Here is a 16,251-nt window from a genome sequence, read left to right on the forward strand (position 1 = left end):
GTGAGGGGGCCGCATTATGGGTCAATCCTTGTGAGGACCAAAAGTAATGAAGCAATATGAGGATGAATGCGTGCTGCGGTGACGTTTGAAGGTTATTATTAACCAGCAGTTATACATTCTGTCTCACTTAATGTTCATGCAGGCTGCAGGATTTTCATTTGAAATTCTGTGTAGTGTTGAGTGTTTTGAAGGAGAAGGGCAAAGTATACTGCTTAGTTTATTCAGTAGCTGACAGTTTTCCTTATTGAAGATAGAAATGCTTTTTGTATTGTTTTTTTTGACTGAACATAAAGTACATTCTCCTAGAGAACTTTAACTTAAATAAAGTAAACTAAAGCAAGCAAAATTGGGTAGGTTTGTTGGATGATGAACTTGAAATCATTAATGTACATAAAATGAGATCATAAAGAGGAACATCTGCTACCAAAGTGATTATTGGATATACTGTATTTCGCATTTTTACAATATTTCGTATTCTTTCATCAAAGATGTGATTCATTTGTATAGCTGTCATTTTATACTGCTGTAGAAATATTTAAATGTTCCCTGGAAAATCCTTTCTCAAACCAATATCTCTTTGTTTCTGTCATGAACAGGTAGCCAGCCAACAGTGTAAATGAAAGAGTCTCACATTTTCTAATCCAGAGACAAGCAATTAAAATAAGAAGTGTAAAGGGGGTGCATCCAGACAGAAAGATTTAATAGAGGTTTTAGATAAGAATATGATTTTCTTTTGATTATTGTACTGTCAGAGTGCACACAATGTTTTTCACTTAAATGATCTAATTAAGAAAAACACAGTGTCCCTGAATGTTAGGTCATTTCCTTACTTTTGCTTATAGTCTTAACTTGTTTCTTTACTGAATTGATCTCATCCACTCCCGGAGCAGCATAGTTGAACTGCTGAAACAAATTCATCAATCACCAAGTATCTACTAGGCCTGTGTCTGGTGGCATTACTACTTTGTTTTCAATCTTGCCACCAGTATTTAGCACAATCTTTAAACTGAGGGGGTCATAGATAGATCTCTTTGGTATTTGGCCCATTGATACTTTCTCCCTCTCTGTCTCACTTTACATTCATCTATCAACGTCCTGTTTTGTAATTGGACTTTAAAGTGAATCGTCTGTTTTTTGCAGAAAATCTTTGGATTAAAATAAACAAATCCACATATTAGAAAGCAGAGCTGACACGATCAAACTCACCTAATCTTTCACTAGCAACAGCTCAGTTATCCTAAGCTGTATACTCATGTGTAGTATAACATATTTTGGGCGGTATTCAAACATATGCTCACATGCTCCAAACACCTATTGTGTGCTATTAAACTGAAAGTATAGGATGGTAAGATAGGCTGCTTTTCAAACTCAGCGTGCTTATGGATGTATTTATGGTCACAGCTAGGAAATGTCTTCAAATCCAGCATCAGAGTATAAATATACAGTATCCACACGTGCAAGGAGGATGATCCGTCTGGCACAGCGAGGATCACTCAATAATTATAATAATCCTTTACTGAGTGCAAAATAAGTATTTGATATGACTCTGGGGGCTGCAGTGACACTTAACAGGATGCAGAGCGGTGTTGATTCTGTGTTTGTGTGTGCATTATGTGCACATGGCTGCATGACCCCTGCCCAGTAAGTAACTAATCACTGTGTTGTGTCTGCAGTGGGGAGGTCCCACTGAGAGGGGTCAGGCTGTATCTGTGGGACGTCTTTGTGAATGTCACACTGCCCCATGTTCCCCATGAGGACAGCAAGCTATTTTAAGATAGCAGAATATAAAGCTGAACACAGATTAGATTCCTTTATCTTGTGTATTCAAAAGTTGAACCAATTGAAAATATGATTATGAATTGAATATTCTTCTTTTCTTTTTTTATATTATCTTGAATTTAACCAAAGTAGTTGAATTTTAAATAAAAGTGACAGCCCCTGTTCCTTATTTTTCAAATTTCAGTTTTTGTCCTAGCAAAAAATGAATTTCCAGCTAGACTAAATGTTGTATTTCATTTATTTGATGAGTTTTTTAACCCTTTTTGACAACTGCCTCTGTGTTTTCCTGCCCCAGGCCCTCCCTTCATCGTGTCCCCCCCTGAGAACATCACAGTGAACATCTCGCAGGACGCCTTCTTCACCTGCCAGGCGGAGGCCTACCCTCGCAACCTGACCTACACCTGGTTCTGGGAGGAGGACAACGTCTTCTTCAAGAAGTAAAATTCTGAATGTGTTATTGTGGTCTGCAGACAGTTTGCAGAAAGGAACACACTGTAATACCGCAGTTATTGCTGCAGTGCAACTCAAAAATATTCTATTTTTAAAATGATATTATGGTTTTATAAATCATTGACTTCATTACATTTATCTTGAACGGTTTCCATGTATTGGATGTTGCAAGCTTTTTCAATTTAGTAATAAGATGTTTTAACAGATTTTTTAAGTATTAGTCAGTATATTATTTTAATACTATGAAAAAATCCACACATTCCCTGAGGTAACCCTTTCAGTTTGCTGAGCTGCTGTTATCACGTTAGCTGTGATTAGCTCAGCTGTTTAGGCGGGCTGAGAGTGTTTCATAATCTCTACACCTGCTGATCTTTATTCACCTGCACAAAGCCCTTTGGCACGCTGCGCTGCTGTGAACACACTCCACAGGCTCTGGTATGTGTGAGGCAAAAGCATTTGGTACGCCTTCATAAAAGGTCAAGTAATTCAAGTATATAAGTGCCATTTTAAGATTGTTAAGCATACTGTATTTTGATGATAATTGTGATTTTGAATGGGGATACAGAGTTTGCTCCTTCTGGGCTACAGCTGCAGGAGGAGCAAACAACACAGTAGAAATATTATTATGTGTCTTTAATAATTCAGCAAATATAGACTGAACAAAAGATTCAATCAACATTACCTGAAGGGGAAATGGCTGTTGCTCTGCAGCGGCTCAGAATCTGTCGGGTCTCGTGGCTAAAGGCCCAAAAAAGTGTTTACTTCGACATGATGTAGTGGAGAATAATATCTCAGCTGGGATTTGTTCCTTTCTTTTTCGTGAGAACTTTCCTTCAGGTAGTTTTTTTATTGACGAAGGGAACTATATTCACACTTTTGCAATGTTTGAGTTACCATGATCAAAATGTGTCTTGCTTTTAGCCCTAATCCTCTTCCCTTAAAAAACTAAAGATTATTCTAAAAAACCTCTTCTGGTCTCTCTGCAACACTGACAAGGCAGGTGATCCAAGCCCCTTTTTCAATGTGTGTAATGGTTTTAGTTTGAACAATATTGCCGATGGCAACACATCTCCAAGTTTGATCTAGTGTTCTTGAAGTTGGAAGGGTAAAATAGGAACAATACAAAGTACTACAGCAATATTGCCAGGCTAAACTTTCACTGGTGTCATGCTAAAAAGAGATTGAATTTGCTGCTGGAAACTCTGCAGGCACTGTGCATGACGCCAAGTCAAGCATGAGCCCAGATCCGTGTGATCCTTCAGTTCAACACGGAGCGCTTTATACAGATTTAACGTCTTTGCATCTGGCAAAGTTGGTATTGGTATCAATAAAGCCATAAACCTTACATGTGTATTGTAATGAGTTTGTGCTTTTGGGGAATAAATAAATGACATATAAATGAGGTCATGTTTATTAAGTTATAAACAAGTTAACAAATACCAATGTGTATTGAAAATTATTGATGTAATCTATTTCAAAATTACAAATTCTTATATGAGAAAAAAATGGTTATGAAATGATATCTTTTGATTGGATACAAAAATTATTTATATTAAATTGTATTTCTCAAATGATAAAAAATGGTATGATAACGTGCATATTTTTATCTGGATTAAACACATCATTGAACTGAAATGTATTGACTTCCTTTAATTCGAGAAATAGACCTTGTGCCAAGTCATATCAAATAGTTTACAGGGACATAGCAAATATTGTTTATGACAAATGTCTTTATTTTTCATTGGCTCAAGCAAATCACATATAGATTACCATTAGCCTTACCCACCATACATGAGCACCAAGGACAGGAACATGTGGCTCTGAACAAACACACAGTCCACATCAGCCTTTAACCATACATCAGTGACAGTATACATGTTTATCCATCCATTCATATTCCCATTTCATTCTGAAAATATAGGTTTAAATTGTGTTCAGTACTAGGAAGGTTAATCACACAAAACCAAAGCTTCTGTGTGGAAGACATCTGTTGAAATATTTGTTGTACTACGACTTGAATGTTTGTTAAATGTTTTTCTCCACACTGACAGATTACAATCAGATAACAAACATTTCTTCCTAACATCCATTTTTTCTCACTTCATTTTCACAGTGACTTGAAGCGCAGAGTCAGTATTCTCATTGACGGTTCCCTCATCATTGCCCAAGTCAAACCTGATGATTCTGGGAAATATACCTGTGCTCCTAGCAACAGCCTGGGCAGACCACCAACTGCCTCTGCCTTCCTAACAGTGCAATGTGAGTGTCTTGCTTTACTCTCTGACCTTGATTCACTGCTAAACTTTAGAGTCTGTCCTGGTTCCTCTCTGTCTTCTGACGGTCCTTTTGGATCGTTTGGGTCGAAACCACACACACTCTGTATGTACTTTCCATACCTGAGGCTAATCTTGCTGAATGTTCAGGGTAGAAGAGATTGAGATTGTATCTTATACAAGGACATGTATCAGATCAATTGTGGTTCAGTCTGTTTTTGTCCACTCTGACCCCCGCCTTGGTCGTCCCTGCCATCATCACTCTGTCAGCAGCAGTCTTCACTCTGTCTTCACCAGGCTGACTGATTTGACACATTTTCCATATAAAGGTAGCTTTCAATGGCTCACTTAAGCCCCTTTTCCACCAAACCGGTTCCAGAGACAGTTCCGGGCTACAGCCTGATTTAGCTCTGGTTCTTCCTGTTTCCACCACAGCGGGGCCGGCTCTAAGCACCGAAAACCAGTTCTAAGCTGACCCCTCTCGGCTGCACGGCAAGAACCAAGAACCAATACTTCACGCTTACGTCGGAGGCGGGGGGCGAGATTAACCTGAGCAACAACAACAAAATGCCGCAAATTGTGTTCAGCAACACACACAACTACGAACCAGGATGGATGCCAGTAAATGTAAGCAGCAGTGGACCGCTGAAGAGACAAATGACCTCCTCGGGCTTTGGTCAACGCAAGAGGTACAGAGGAAGTTGGATGGCACAACGCGGTCTAAAGCTATTTTCCAGCAGCTGCAGCGGGAGTTGGCCACTGCTGGATACCACCGGACTCTGGAGAAAATAAGCAACAAGCTAAAAAAAACTCAAGAAAGACTACCGGGATCATTGTTGTTGTTGTCGATATGAGGGATTTCCGTGTGGGTGTCATAAGAAGGCACGTAAACGTTTACGTGATGACGCAAACGATGACGCAATGACGCAGCTTCAATCGAGCTCCACTCAGGCTCTGAGCGGTGGAAACACAAGTGGTGCTACAGAGAAGAACCGGTTCAGCACCAGAAAAGCAAAAGAAACGGTTCTTGAACCGGATCCGGTTTGGTGGAAAAGGAGCATTTAGTAGAGCTATTGGCTCAGTCCTTGCTGTGGAGGTCCCAGATTTAAATCTGACCTGGGGACCATTCACTATTTTCATCCCCCTGTCACCCCCTTTTAACTCTTTCTCAAATAAAGACACTGGTGGCCGAACAATTAATCATGAACAAAACATGTAGCTCCATGAAGAGTATTCCTGAGAAAACTAAGACCATTGTCTTTTCATGGATTAACACATTTCAAGTCATGCTCTTTTAGAATTGGATTTCATTGAACAATGTATGTTTAACCTTTTCTGTCATTAATGGGTTAAGAAAAAGGGTATTTGTTTGGGAATATTGTGAAAAGTTGTTGTGATATAAAGTTGTTTTATATGTTTCATATACTGAATATACATGAAGAAAAATAGAAAAAGATGACCTTAAAGTTTGGTATACATGATAAATGATATTATATATTGATCGCATGATCAATGTGCATAGCAACCTTCTGTTGAAGACAGTATAGGACATACACACGCATTTCAGACTTCTTGAAGCATATATGCTTTCTCATAATTCATGACTATATTTACAAATGATAGCTTTCACAGAGAACTCTAGATGACTAATCCTTTTTACATAGCTGAGAGGGATTACGTTTTAACAAAGGCTTATCTGTAATTGGTAGTTATCTGACACTGTAGATAATCGTAGATAGTCGTCAACTTTCATATTTGGGTACAAAATGACTCTTTTTCATCCTCTGCATCCTCTGCAGTTCCAACACTGTTCCACCTCTACGCCAATTAGTTTTCTCAAGAACACTTTTTCCACGTTTGCTGTCTCTATCCCCAGCATCCCCTTTCCCTCTCTGTTCATTTCTCATTTGTACATATATATATATATATATATGTACAGCAGCACATCCCTCTCTCCCTCCCTCTGTCCTCATCTCGCTGCCTCCTCGTTATTTTCTCCTCCCAAGAAGCACTCCCCCCACTGGGGCTGTAGAGAGATGTCGCCTGGTGAATTTGTCACTAGGGCTTTTATTTGGATTTGACGACAGATTTTTAGCATCATCGACATGGTGACCGGGCACTGGCAGTAGTCAAGGCAACGAAACATTTTGTATTCCTTTGCAATCCTTGATAACTCCATTAGACTGTGGTGTGTGTGTGTGTGTGTGTGTGTGTGTGTGTGTGTGTGTGTGTGTGTGTGTGTGTGTGTGTGTGTGTGTGTGTGTGTGTGTGTGTGTGTGTGTGTGTGTGTGTGTGTGTGTGTGTGTGTGTGTGTGTGTGTGTGTGTGTGTGTGTGTGTGTGTGTGTGTGTGTGTGTGTGTGTGTGTGTGTGTGTGTGTGTGTGTGTGTGTGTGTGTGTGTGTGTGTGTGTGTGTGTGTGTGTGTGTGTGTGTGTGCGTGTGTGCGTGTGTGCGTGTGTGTGTGTGTGTGTGGCAAACAGAGGCAGGCAACACCAGTCGTGAGAGGAGAGGGGGGGGGTGAGAGGGGGGATTACATCACTGCTGTAAGAGCAGGGACTTCTCTGTCAGACTGCAGACTGCTCTCTCTTTCTTTCCTCTTATTCTCATCCTTTCTTTTTTTCCCTCTTCCTCACTCAATCCTTAATTTATTGAATTCCCTGTTCCTCTCCTCTTTTTCATTCTGTTCAGACCTCTCTCCCTCCGTCCCCTCCGTCCTCCCCCTGTCTCTGTCCCTGAAAAGCTTGCCAGAGAATAAGTTCCCTAAAGCATGGTGCAGTGGGCACCAGCGTGTCGTGAGCGATAGCGCTGTCTGAGGGCTATTTTTAGAATCCTGGCTGATATCCCTGTCTGTGGTGATGGTGGCGGCGCTGGGGGGGGGGCTGTTTGTGGCAGAGGGCTGGCGGTCAGGACTTGGGAGGACAGCAGCTGTGGGACAAAGTTATTGTGGTAACAGTGTGGCCAATCAATCTGTCTGTGTGTTTGAATCCATCCCATCATGTCACGCTGTCATACGCTCACTCAGTCACTCTTCCTCCCCTCTCCTTGCTGTATCGTGTTCAGCACCTCACTCTCCTCTCCTCCTCCTCCTCCAGCAGCTCCTAACCACCTCACCCTCCTCTCCTCCTCCTCCAGCAGCTCCTCTCCACCTCACCCTCCTCTCCTCCAGCAGCTCCTCACCACCTCACCCTCCTCTCCTCCAGCAGCTCCTCTCCACCTCACCCTCCTCTCCTCCAGCAGCTCCTCACCACCTCACCCTCCTCTCCTCCAGCATCTCCTCACCACCTCACCCTCCTCTCCTCCAGCAGCTCCTCTCCACCTTACGTCATCCCTCCCTCTCTCTCTCTCACACCTGTCCTCTTTCCCACGCTCGTGCTCAGCCTCTATCTCTCCGCTGATGGTGCTCACTCCTCTCCCCCCCTCTCCTCTTCCTTTCACTCCCATCATTTCTCCTCCTTATTACCCAGTGTCTACTTTGATGTTCTCCTCCTTGACCTCATTAGAAACCTCTCACTGCTTCAGAATTCAGGATTAAAGATGGACACATTTGAGGTTTTTACTTTCCCCTCCTTTTTCAAATCGTAGCTCCTTTCCTTTGCCACATGGGCTCCTTTTTATTGTGCCTGTCTTTGAGGATATGGCTCGCCCATATCAAATCCCAATGATTTAATACTTAGAATACAGGGGAGAAAATGTGAAATGATAGCCACTAATGTGGAGCAAATATAGTAAGAATACAGTAATAAAAGTCCACCAGTTGAGAGCGGATCTGATTAGACTGATTGAGAATTAGCGGGTCACGTGGGATAAAACGTGAAAATGTAATTCATATTAAAAAAACATACTTGAGGAAACACACATTAAATTATTGGAAGATTTTCAATGGATGATGTTATGGTTAAATTAAACTTTTGTGGTTGTGGGTGCAACATTGAGATCCAATGCATGTGAGTTTAATACAATTACAATTTTACATTTAAAATTGAATAAGAGCTGTAGCTGTATATTTTCGGAAGTTTCTTATGCATCGTGTCGTTGGATCACTGAATGTATTAGTGTTTCATTCTCATACTGTATATGCATTTTTGAGTCCAACACTTTGACATAGACTGAATGTCTAAACAGAAATAACACAGATTAACACTGACTTCAAGTTGAATAATATTAACAATGAACACTTGTCAATTTCCTATTCTTATAATTTATTCAATAGCCATTTGCAGAGGTTATTGTATATTACTGTGGTGCCATTCATATTATTTACAGTTTAAAAAAAAAAATTAAATTAGATGTGATTGTTGACAATATGGGATTGTAATATTTGCCTTCTTAATATCTTTGATCAGAACAAAGTTAATGACTGCCTTTAAACAGCTATAAAGAGTTAGGCTAATAACAATTGTGGATTAAAGTTCTAGTAATAATAATTTATTCATTTCTATACCTGTTGGCTGTAAATAATACCATATTTACAATTAAAAAATGTGATCAGTGATTTTGAAAAAAGTGGAAAGATGGACACTCCATGAATTAAAGTCTGATTAAAGGAAGTTGATTGCAGATTGTAGTGAGATTTGATCCCTGTTCAAATCTTTATTGATTTACGCTGTGTCATCTTGTTTAACAGGCGGCTCATTTAATTTCAGTTCAGGAGTAAAACTCATTTGCATTGATGTTGAACTATACACATAAACTCCACGTAAAGGCCCTTTGCCATGAGCTGTTTAATTTCTCATCTTTTTTCACAGCTGTTACAATAAGTAGGCACCGGCTTTCCAAAGAGATGTTTTGTAAAGTGTTTTCCTTGTTTTCCACCAGATCCTGCCCGTGTGGTTAACATGCCATCCGTCATCTACGTGGCCATTGGTATGCCTGGCTTCATCCGCTGTCCTATAGATGCCAACCCCCCTGTAACTCTGGTCAAGTGGAAGAAAGATGGCCTCCCTCTCCGGATAGACAAGGTGAGCGGGTGTGCTGCTGGCGCTTTTGTTCCACTCACTTCACTCCGCCTTAGACTGGAAATTAGTGCATCATTTCGTTAAAGCTCCATGTGACTTTACTTCCTGTAATGTTCAGTGTTTCTCTTGTTTGAGTGAAAAGATTCAGTTGCCCTTAGCACTGAAAAAATAAAAAACCTTGGCTTTAATTCAATGTCTATGTCAACAGATTTTCATTTTTTTCCGTGTGTGAGGCTAGGTTTGGAATCATCAGTCTGTTACAAAATGTTACTCTTCCTTACACATCGTCAATCACTTCTCCATCCACAGTTCCCCGGTTGGAGCCAAATGGACGATGGGAGCATCCGTGTGGCAGAGGTGACGGAGGACTCTCTCGGCACCTATACCTGCATGCCTTACAACGCCCTGGGTTCTTTGGGATGGTCCTCTCCTGCTCCCCTGGTGCTAAAGGTACATCCAAAGTCACTTTGCATACCCCATAGCAAAACAGCTGTGAGGCATTACAAACTCAAAGCAACTCATTATTGTTACCTAACCTGTGTTGGTGCTTCCCCCTGGACAGGAGCCTCCTAAATTCTCTGTGGTTCCTGGAGGGGAGTACAGGCAGGAGGCTGGGAGAGAACTGATCATCCCCTGTGAGGCAGAGGGAGACCCCTTTCCCAACATCACATGGAGAAAGGTTAGACAACTCCCACACTTACCCTCTTTCTTATGTATAGGATTTGGCAACCAGATTTATTGAGTAACCACATTTGTACCCACAATTTGTTTTTAGTTACAGTCATTGTTTTCCATTCAGAATTGCATTTCTGAAACCTGTTGCTCTGATTTTTTTTAAACTATACAGTATATCATTGTAGCATTTAATCACATCTAAATGATGTCTATAAAATATGCAATCAAGGGAAGATATTAGTCCATTGTTTTCTTGATTATCAGGCATGCTTTATCTGGCTCATTGAATACTGTGTGATTAGCTATTGTTTCTGTCTCCCAATTATGAAATGCATCATTCTGTCTAATTTCTCAAACTTAAAATACACTTTGAAAGCCATTATCTTGTTGGAGATGTGCAATTGTAGATTGTTGGTTGTTGAACAGCTGGCTAGCCCCTTTGCTGTTTTTAGAGTTGTTTTTTAATGACATGTGCCAACCCTTTGTGCCCTCTCTCCATCTCTACTTCATTGGCTGACTTTGTCTTTCCTTGGCTGGATGGACTGCAGGTAGGCAAGCCCAGTAAAAGCAAGCACAATGTTCTGCCCCGGGGCAGCTTACAGTTCAAGTCACTCACCAAGGAGGACCATGGGGAGTGGGAATGTGTCGCCACCAACGTTGCCACGAGCATCACTGCCAGCACGCACGTCCAAGTAATAGGTACCCAACATAAACACAACTTCACAAACACATTTACATATATAAACCTACACATATTACATGTATTACATGAGAATATCTAGAGTAGTGCAGTAATTGACAGTTCTCTAGTCTACGTCCCACCCACTGAGTTACTGTTGCTATGCCTGCCTGTTACATTGTAGTATGGCACATTCAGTTTAACATGGGCAGTGTACATTATTTACACAATGTGTCCTTGACTTCAGAAAGAAGGAGAAAAAAGCAACATCTCACTTCTAGCCAATAAAGGAAAACTGATGCTTGCAGCTGTTATCCGATGTAGCTAGCTAGCTGGCTAATCAAGCTAATGTTAGCTTAATTAACTAGCTTGCGGGGGGAAAAGCAATCCTCTGGTTGACTTTATAACGCTTCAAATTGAATCATTTTCAAACACAAAATCATGTTCAAGGGCCTCAAATATAGCTAACTACTGGCATCACGCAAAAAAACGAAGGCTAAAGCTACAGCTGAAACAAGCTAGTCTTGTCTTTCATGTATCTAGTATATTATGATCAGACTGTTATCTGACTGTTATGATCAGACAAGCTATCCACATCCTGTTTTCTTAGCTTACATTATTTAGCAAGACAAAGGATACATGCATGCTTTCTTATTGCTATCGTTTTTCAATTGATACATTTCATGTTTATGTTACAAGGGAAAACACTTGTAGGATGAGGTTACATTGGGTTGCTGGCTTGTTCCATCTCTCAAGTTAAATACATGTAATGGATCACAGCAAGACTTCTCTGTGACTAATGTGCCCTTTTAACTACACACCCTTACTGCCTCCCCTCTCCGCAGGCACAAGCCCGCACGCCCCCACCAGCATCCACGTGTTGGCGTCCTCTACCTGGGCCAATGTGTCCTGGGAGGTGGGGTATGACGGAGGCTTCCAGCAGACGTTCTCAGTCTGGTATGGCCATGTGTGAGTCATCCCAGCATGCTTTGCTTCCTGCTTCTTCTTTTTCTTCCAATACTTCCTCTGTTGTTTCTGAAAATGTCTTTTTCCAGGGTTGTGTTCAGAACAGTTGTTAAAACGTTGAGATCGAAATACATGGAGATCGAGGTTGAGTGAGTTTTCATCTCTAATCTTGGATTTTCTGCAGGAACTCATAAAGACAGTTGCAACAAAACTGAACATGACCCAAAATTGTCTTTCCTGCTGCTGCTGCTGCTGCTGCTGCTGCTGCTGCTGCTGCTGCTGCTGCTGCTGCTGCTGCTGCTGCTGCTGCTGCCGCTGCTTCTGCTACTGCTACTGCCGCTGCTGCCGTCAAACTTTAATTAACATTATTCATTTAAATGGAGGCCTATAGTCTCAGTAAGCACTATGCATCTGTATCATATAGGGACATAAACTACAGCATATATAATATTAAGGAACTCAGTCTATAACAAAAAAACGAATTGTACTGATTCCTTAAATATTACATTTAATTATACTGCATTTCACAGTTCTATAGAAGCTATGTTGCTAAAATGAAACATCTCAGTAGGGGATGACAAATGTTTCCTGCAACATCAAAACTACCTAAATATAGGCTCTGCTTTTACAATCCCATCAGGGATAAACAGTGAAGTGTTGTAGCTGCATGTAACAGTTTTCTGCTTTATCTGGTGATCAAGTCAGTGAGCGCTGAATGTATGGCATGGGCAAACAGCAATGTGCAAAGCTGAGCGCAGCATGGGCTTAATACCATCAAGTGAAAGTCAATATGAGAATGAAGTGAACAAAATTCATGAAAGAAATCATTCATTTTTTGTCTGTAATGTTGGATCAATTATGGAGCTAAAAATGTATCTGAAATGATTTTGCTTACTTACATTTAAGTCAACTTTAACCTCTGTCTTATAGAGACAAAATAGTCAAGTATCCCCATTATGTTTTTTTCAAATCCTCTCTCTGTCCGCTCACCTCTCCTGAACTCCGTCGTTCAGGCTGAAGAGGGAGCGTTTAGGTCCACATGACTGGCTCTCCATACCCGTGCCTGGAGGCCAGGACTGGCTGGTGGTGCCCGGCTTGGAGCCAGAGACAATATACCAGTTCAGCGTTCTGGCCCAAAACAAGCTTGGCACAGGCCCTTTCAGCGAGGTTGTCACTGTGAACACACTAGGTGAGGAGACTTATGAATATCTACTGCTGTTAGTCTGAAACAAAGAGATACAATTATTTATTACGCAGCTTAGATTAATTATCAAATCTGATTGGTCAATTTAGACAATACTGTATAAGGTTTGTTCTTTTTGTGTAGCAGACTGCTGCATAACAGACCGTTGCTAACCACGCTCTGATCATACACTGTAGGACCAAGTCCAGTCATATCCATCCCCAGTCCACATTTAAAAATGTAAGCTTTGGCTCAAAAACGCATTCGTTTTTTCAATATGAAATTGGAAAACACCATGGAATAATTTATTAATATTCTGTTTATACTGTATGTAGAGAGCACCGTTTCAACTGAGGCCAGTAAAGTAAAGAAAAAAAAAAGAAAAAAAAGGTTAGGGCATGGAAAAAGCAAGAGGAAACAAGGCTCTTTTTTGATGCCCAGAAGAAAAGGGAAACTACAGGCTAAAGGCTGCAGGGTGTCTGCAGATACGGAGACCACCACACAGGTCCAATGTTTCATCAAGGATGATTGTGAGGGATTATTTTTGTATGAGTCTATACATTGTCTTTTTAGGAATGCTGCATATTATACCTTTAAACTAGGCTTTGTTGAATCACTCTGCATTACTCACAGCAGTGGGGAAAGGGAAATGTACTAGGTCTAAATAAAGCTGTCACTTAAAAGATGAGTGACATACTCATTTATGATTAATATTCACGCATCATCAATTTCTGTGTCAGCCAAGAAGTAGAACGAAAGAAGACAAAGCATTTAGACAGGGGCTGCTTTTGGATAGCATCATGCAGGCCAGAAATGGACTTTCAGGATGCAAGGATTCAGAGTCTAAGTAATGTAAAAGATGTATGTGAATGTACATGTGAATGTGTTAGAGATGCATTTGGTATAAGAGCTTAATCACTTCACACTTTAGTTGTCATACATGTTAGTGTCAAAGTGTAAAGGAGGGTGAGTCACTGGTATCATGCTGGTGAACAGAACACTGAATATATAACAGAGTTGCTCTCACACACTTTTGTGCTCTTTCAGTATTTCCTTTAAGTACCCCTGAACCATTGGTGCTGCTTACCCCACCACGGTGCCTCACAGCCAATCGCACGCAGCAGGGAGTTCTGCTCAACTGGATCCTGCCTGCCAATCATACAGCACCGATCCAGCATTATGTCATGGAGTTCCGCCTGGGGGAGCGATGGGAGGTCTTAGACGACAGCATTCCTGCTGGGGAGACGGACCTGCTCGCCCGAGACCTCATCCAGGTACCAGACAGGTCATGGACTGTAGACAGAGTATCAAACAAGACCCTCATCTAGAGGGATGTCTGGGCTGTAGTGGAGGTTAATTATAATGTCTACTCTAAGACAATTATTGTATAACTTCTGCTATGTCTGTTATTCTATGCACATTTTAGCCAGAAAATGGCTGTTACTGCTAAGCATTTAACAATAATTAATAGCATTTTTTAAGTGTAAAATATGGTCAACATCCCAGCTCCAGTTCTATTAAAATAACAAATCTTTATTTTTTTATATATAATAGCTTGATATACATTATAACAAGAAGTTTCAGGTGTTTTTCAACCCCGGTCACCTCTGTGGTTTTCCGGAAATCCAGCAAAAGATGGTATAGTTCCAAGCAGCATGAGCAAGTCTTTCAAATAAACTTAATTATACACATCACCTGAAATGCTTGGCTAAGCATGCTTGCTTTTTTGTTAGCTAACTGGCAATCGACTGCTGACACTGTGAGAAAGCTGTGCTGCTTGCTGCAATATAGGTTGTTGAGACACGTTTCCCAAATGTGAGTTATAATAATCCATGAACAGAATAGACACTTTATTTACTCAGGAAAATAAGTCAAGAACATCCTTTTTATAATAAACATCCAGAAAAAAAAGTTGCCGCCAATTAGTATTTGTGGTAGGTACAGTTATTTTTCTCTGATTAAAAGTTCCATCGTTTCACTTCACTGCTTTTTAACTCACTGTAAAATAGCCACAAGTGTTTAAACATTAGAGGCTCTCTTTTAGATTGATGTCTGTGAGTTCTCATTTTAAAACCTCTTGGTGTTTGTGACAGTAGTAACCTTGATCCGTGTCTCAAATGATGCCGTGTTGGGTCCTGCCATTTGTGTGATTTGGTCCTGGAATGTCCTTGAAAGGTCTTCAAATGTGATGCTTAAGAAGTTGTGGGAATCCTGAATATTAAGCTGCCATATCCACCTTGGTTGTCATAGTAACATTGCAGGTGTGCACATGCTGACTTGGCTCTCTTTCGGACATCTCTGGGTTTTACTTGGTGGCATTTTCTGTTCTTGCCATAACACGTTTTGTTAAACCTGCAAAACACACACATGCTTTTACTTGCAGAGAGGAGAGAGAATAGCATCTGGAACATGAGAGGCAATGTAATACACTGTAAGAATATGAATAATGAATACAATACGCTTTTTAGATGACAGTGAATTCACTACAGCAGAGAAGAAATCAATAAATCCTTGCTGATTTATGCGACACAATACTTATTTTTCTGCATTTCACATCTTTGCTTATGTCGGGTAATCTCCTTCCATATAATGTTTGAGCTGCTTTATATTCTAACTACCACTGTCGGCTCCATGCAGATGCTTTTATCTCTCCTTCCATTGCACCGCCAACACCCACTCAGTCTCACCAGCTCTCTCGACACACACAAAGCACCTCGCTTGTTTAACTTTTTAGCTTCAAATCTCTTTCTGCATCAGATGAGGTCATTTGGCCAGAGGGACGCTCTGTTTGGTTGTCTGCGTATAAGTGGTGCTGTGTTTGCTACCTTTTAAATTCAAATCTCAGTCTTGAGCAAGACACCGACTGGATCTGTGCCAGCTCTACAGCTGCTGTGCTGTAGCTGACCTGCACTGTGGAGCGCAGCCAACACCAGCACTATGAAAGGGGTTCTAAAAGGCTTAATCTGTTGTTTCATCAGGACTTAGTCATAGGAGATTTATCAATTTTAAGACGCATTTGGCTATTTAAAGAAATCAGCGCATCTGCTCATATTTATTTCCTATGGAGGCTTTTTTAATATTCTGTTCCCCCTTACAATATATCATATTTATACCTGAAATGATTTTACATTGGTACGCTCAATCACCCATGTTTCTCTTAGTTGGATGTTTACAGATATTCAAGTTTCAAACATCTTTTGAGTTTATATATGTAAAAATTGGGACAAGCAGCAGATGTTTGATATTCCGATGATGGGTCAAGCTTCATAATGCTTGTTTCTACTTTCCCATG

The 16,251-nt window shown here is 40.7% G+C and overlaps 1 protein-coding gene across 3 annotated transcripts in view; it reads left to right on the plus strand.

Annotated features, from left to right (window-relative positions):
- Positions 1-16,251, plus strand: part of igsf9bb (immunoglobulin superfamily, member 9Bb) — a 118,285-nt gene that overhangs the window by 74,075 nt on the left and 27,959 nt on the right. For 2 of the 3 annotated variants that reach the window (XM_034151659.1, XM_034151673.1), the window contains exons 6-14: positions 2,075-2,216; positions 4,343-4,488; positions 9,317-9,459; positions 9,766-9,906; positions 10,019-10,135; positions 10,680-10,830; positions 11,656-11,779; positions 12,790-12,965; positions 14,007-14,233. In XM_034151659.1, coding sequence (XP_034007550.1) covers positions 2,075-2,216; positions 4,343-4,488; positions 9,317-9,459; positions 9,766-9,906; positions 10,019-10,135; positions 10,680-10,830; positions 11,656-11,779; positions 12,790-12,965; positions 14,007-14,233 — 1,367 coding nt within the window. The remainder of the gene's footprint in view (positions 1-2,074; positions 2,217-4,342; positions 4,489-9,316; positions 9,460-9,765; positions 9,907-10,018; positions 10,136-10,679; positions 10,831-11,655; positions 11,780-12,789; positions 12,966-14,006; positions 14,234-16,251) is intronic. The other variant, XM_034151667.1, reaches the window with a different exon arrangement.

The sequence above is a fragment of the Trematomus bernacchii genome, unplaced genomic scaffold (assembly GCF_902827165.1).
Source record: "Trematomus bernacchii unplaced genomic scaffold, fTreBer1.1, whole genome shotgun sequence".
Lineage (NCBI taxonomy): Eukaryota > Metazoa > Chordata > Actinopteri > Perciformes > Nototheniidae > Trematomus > Trematomus bernacchii.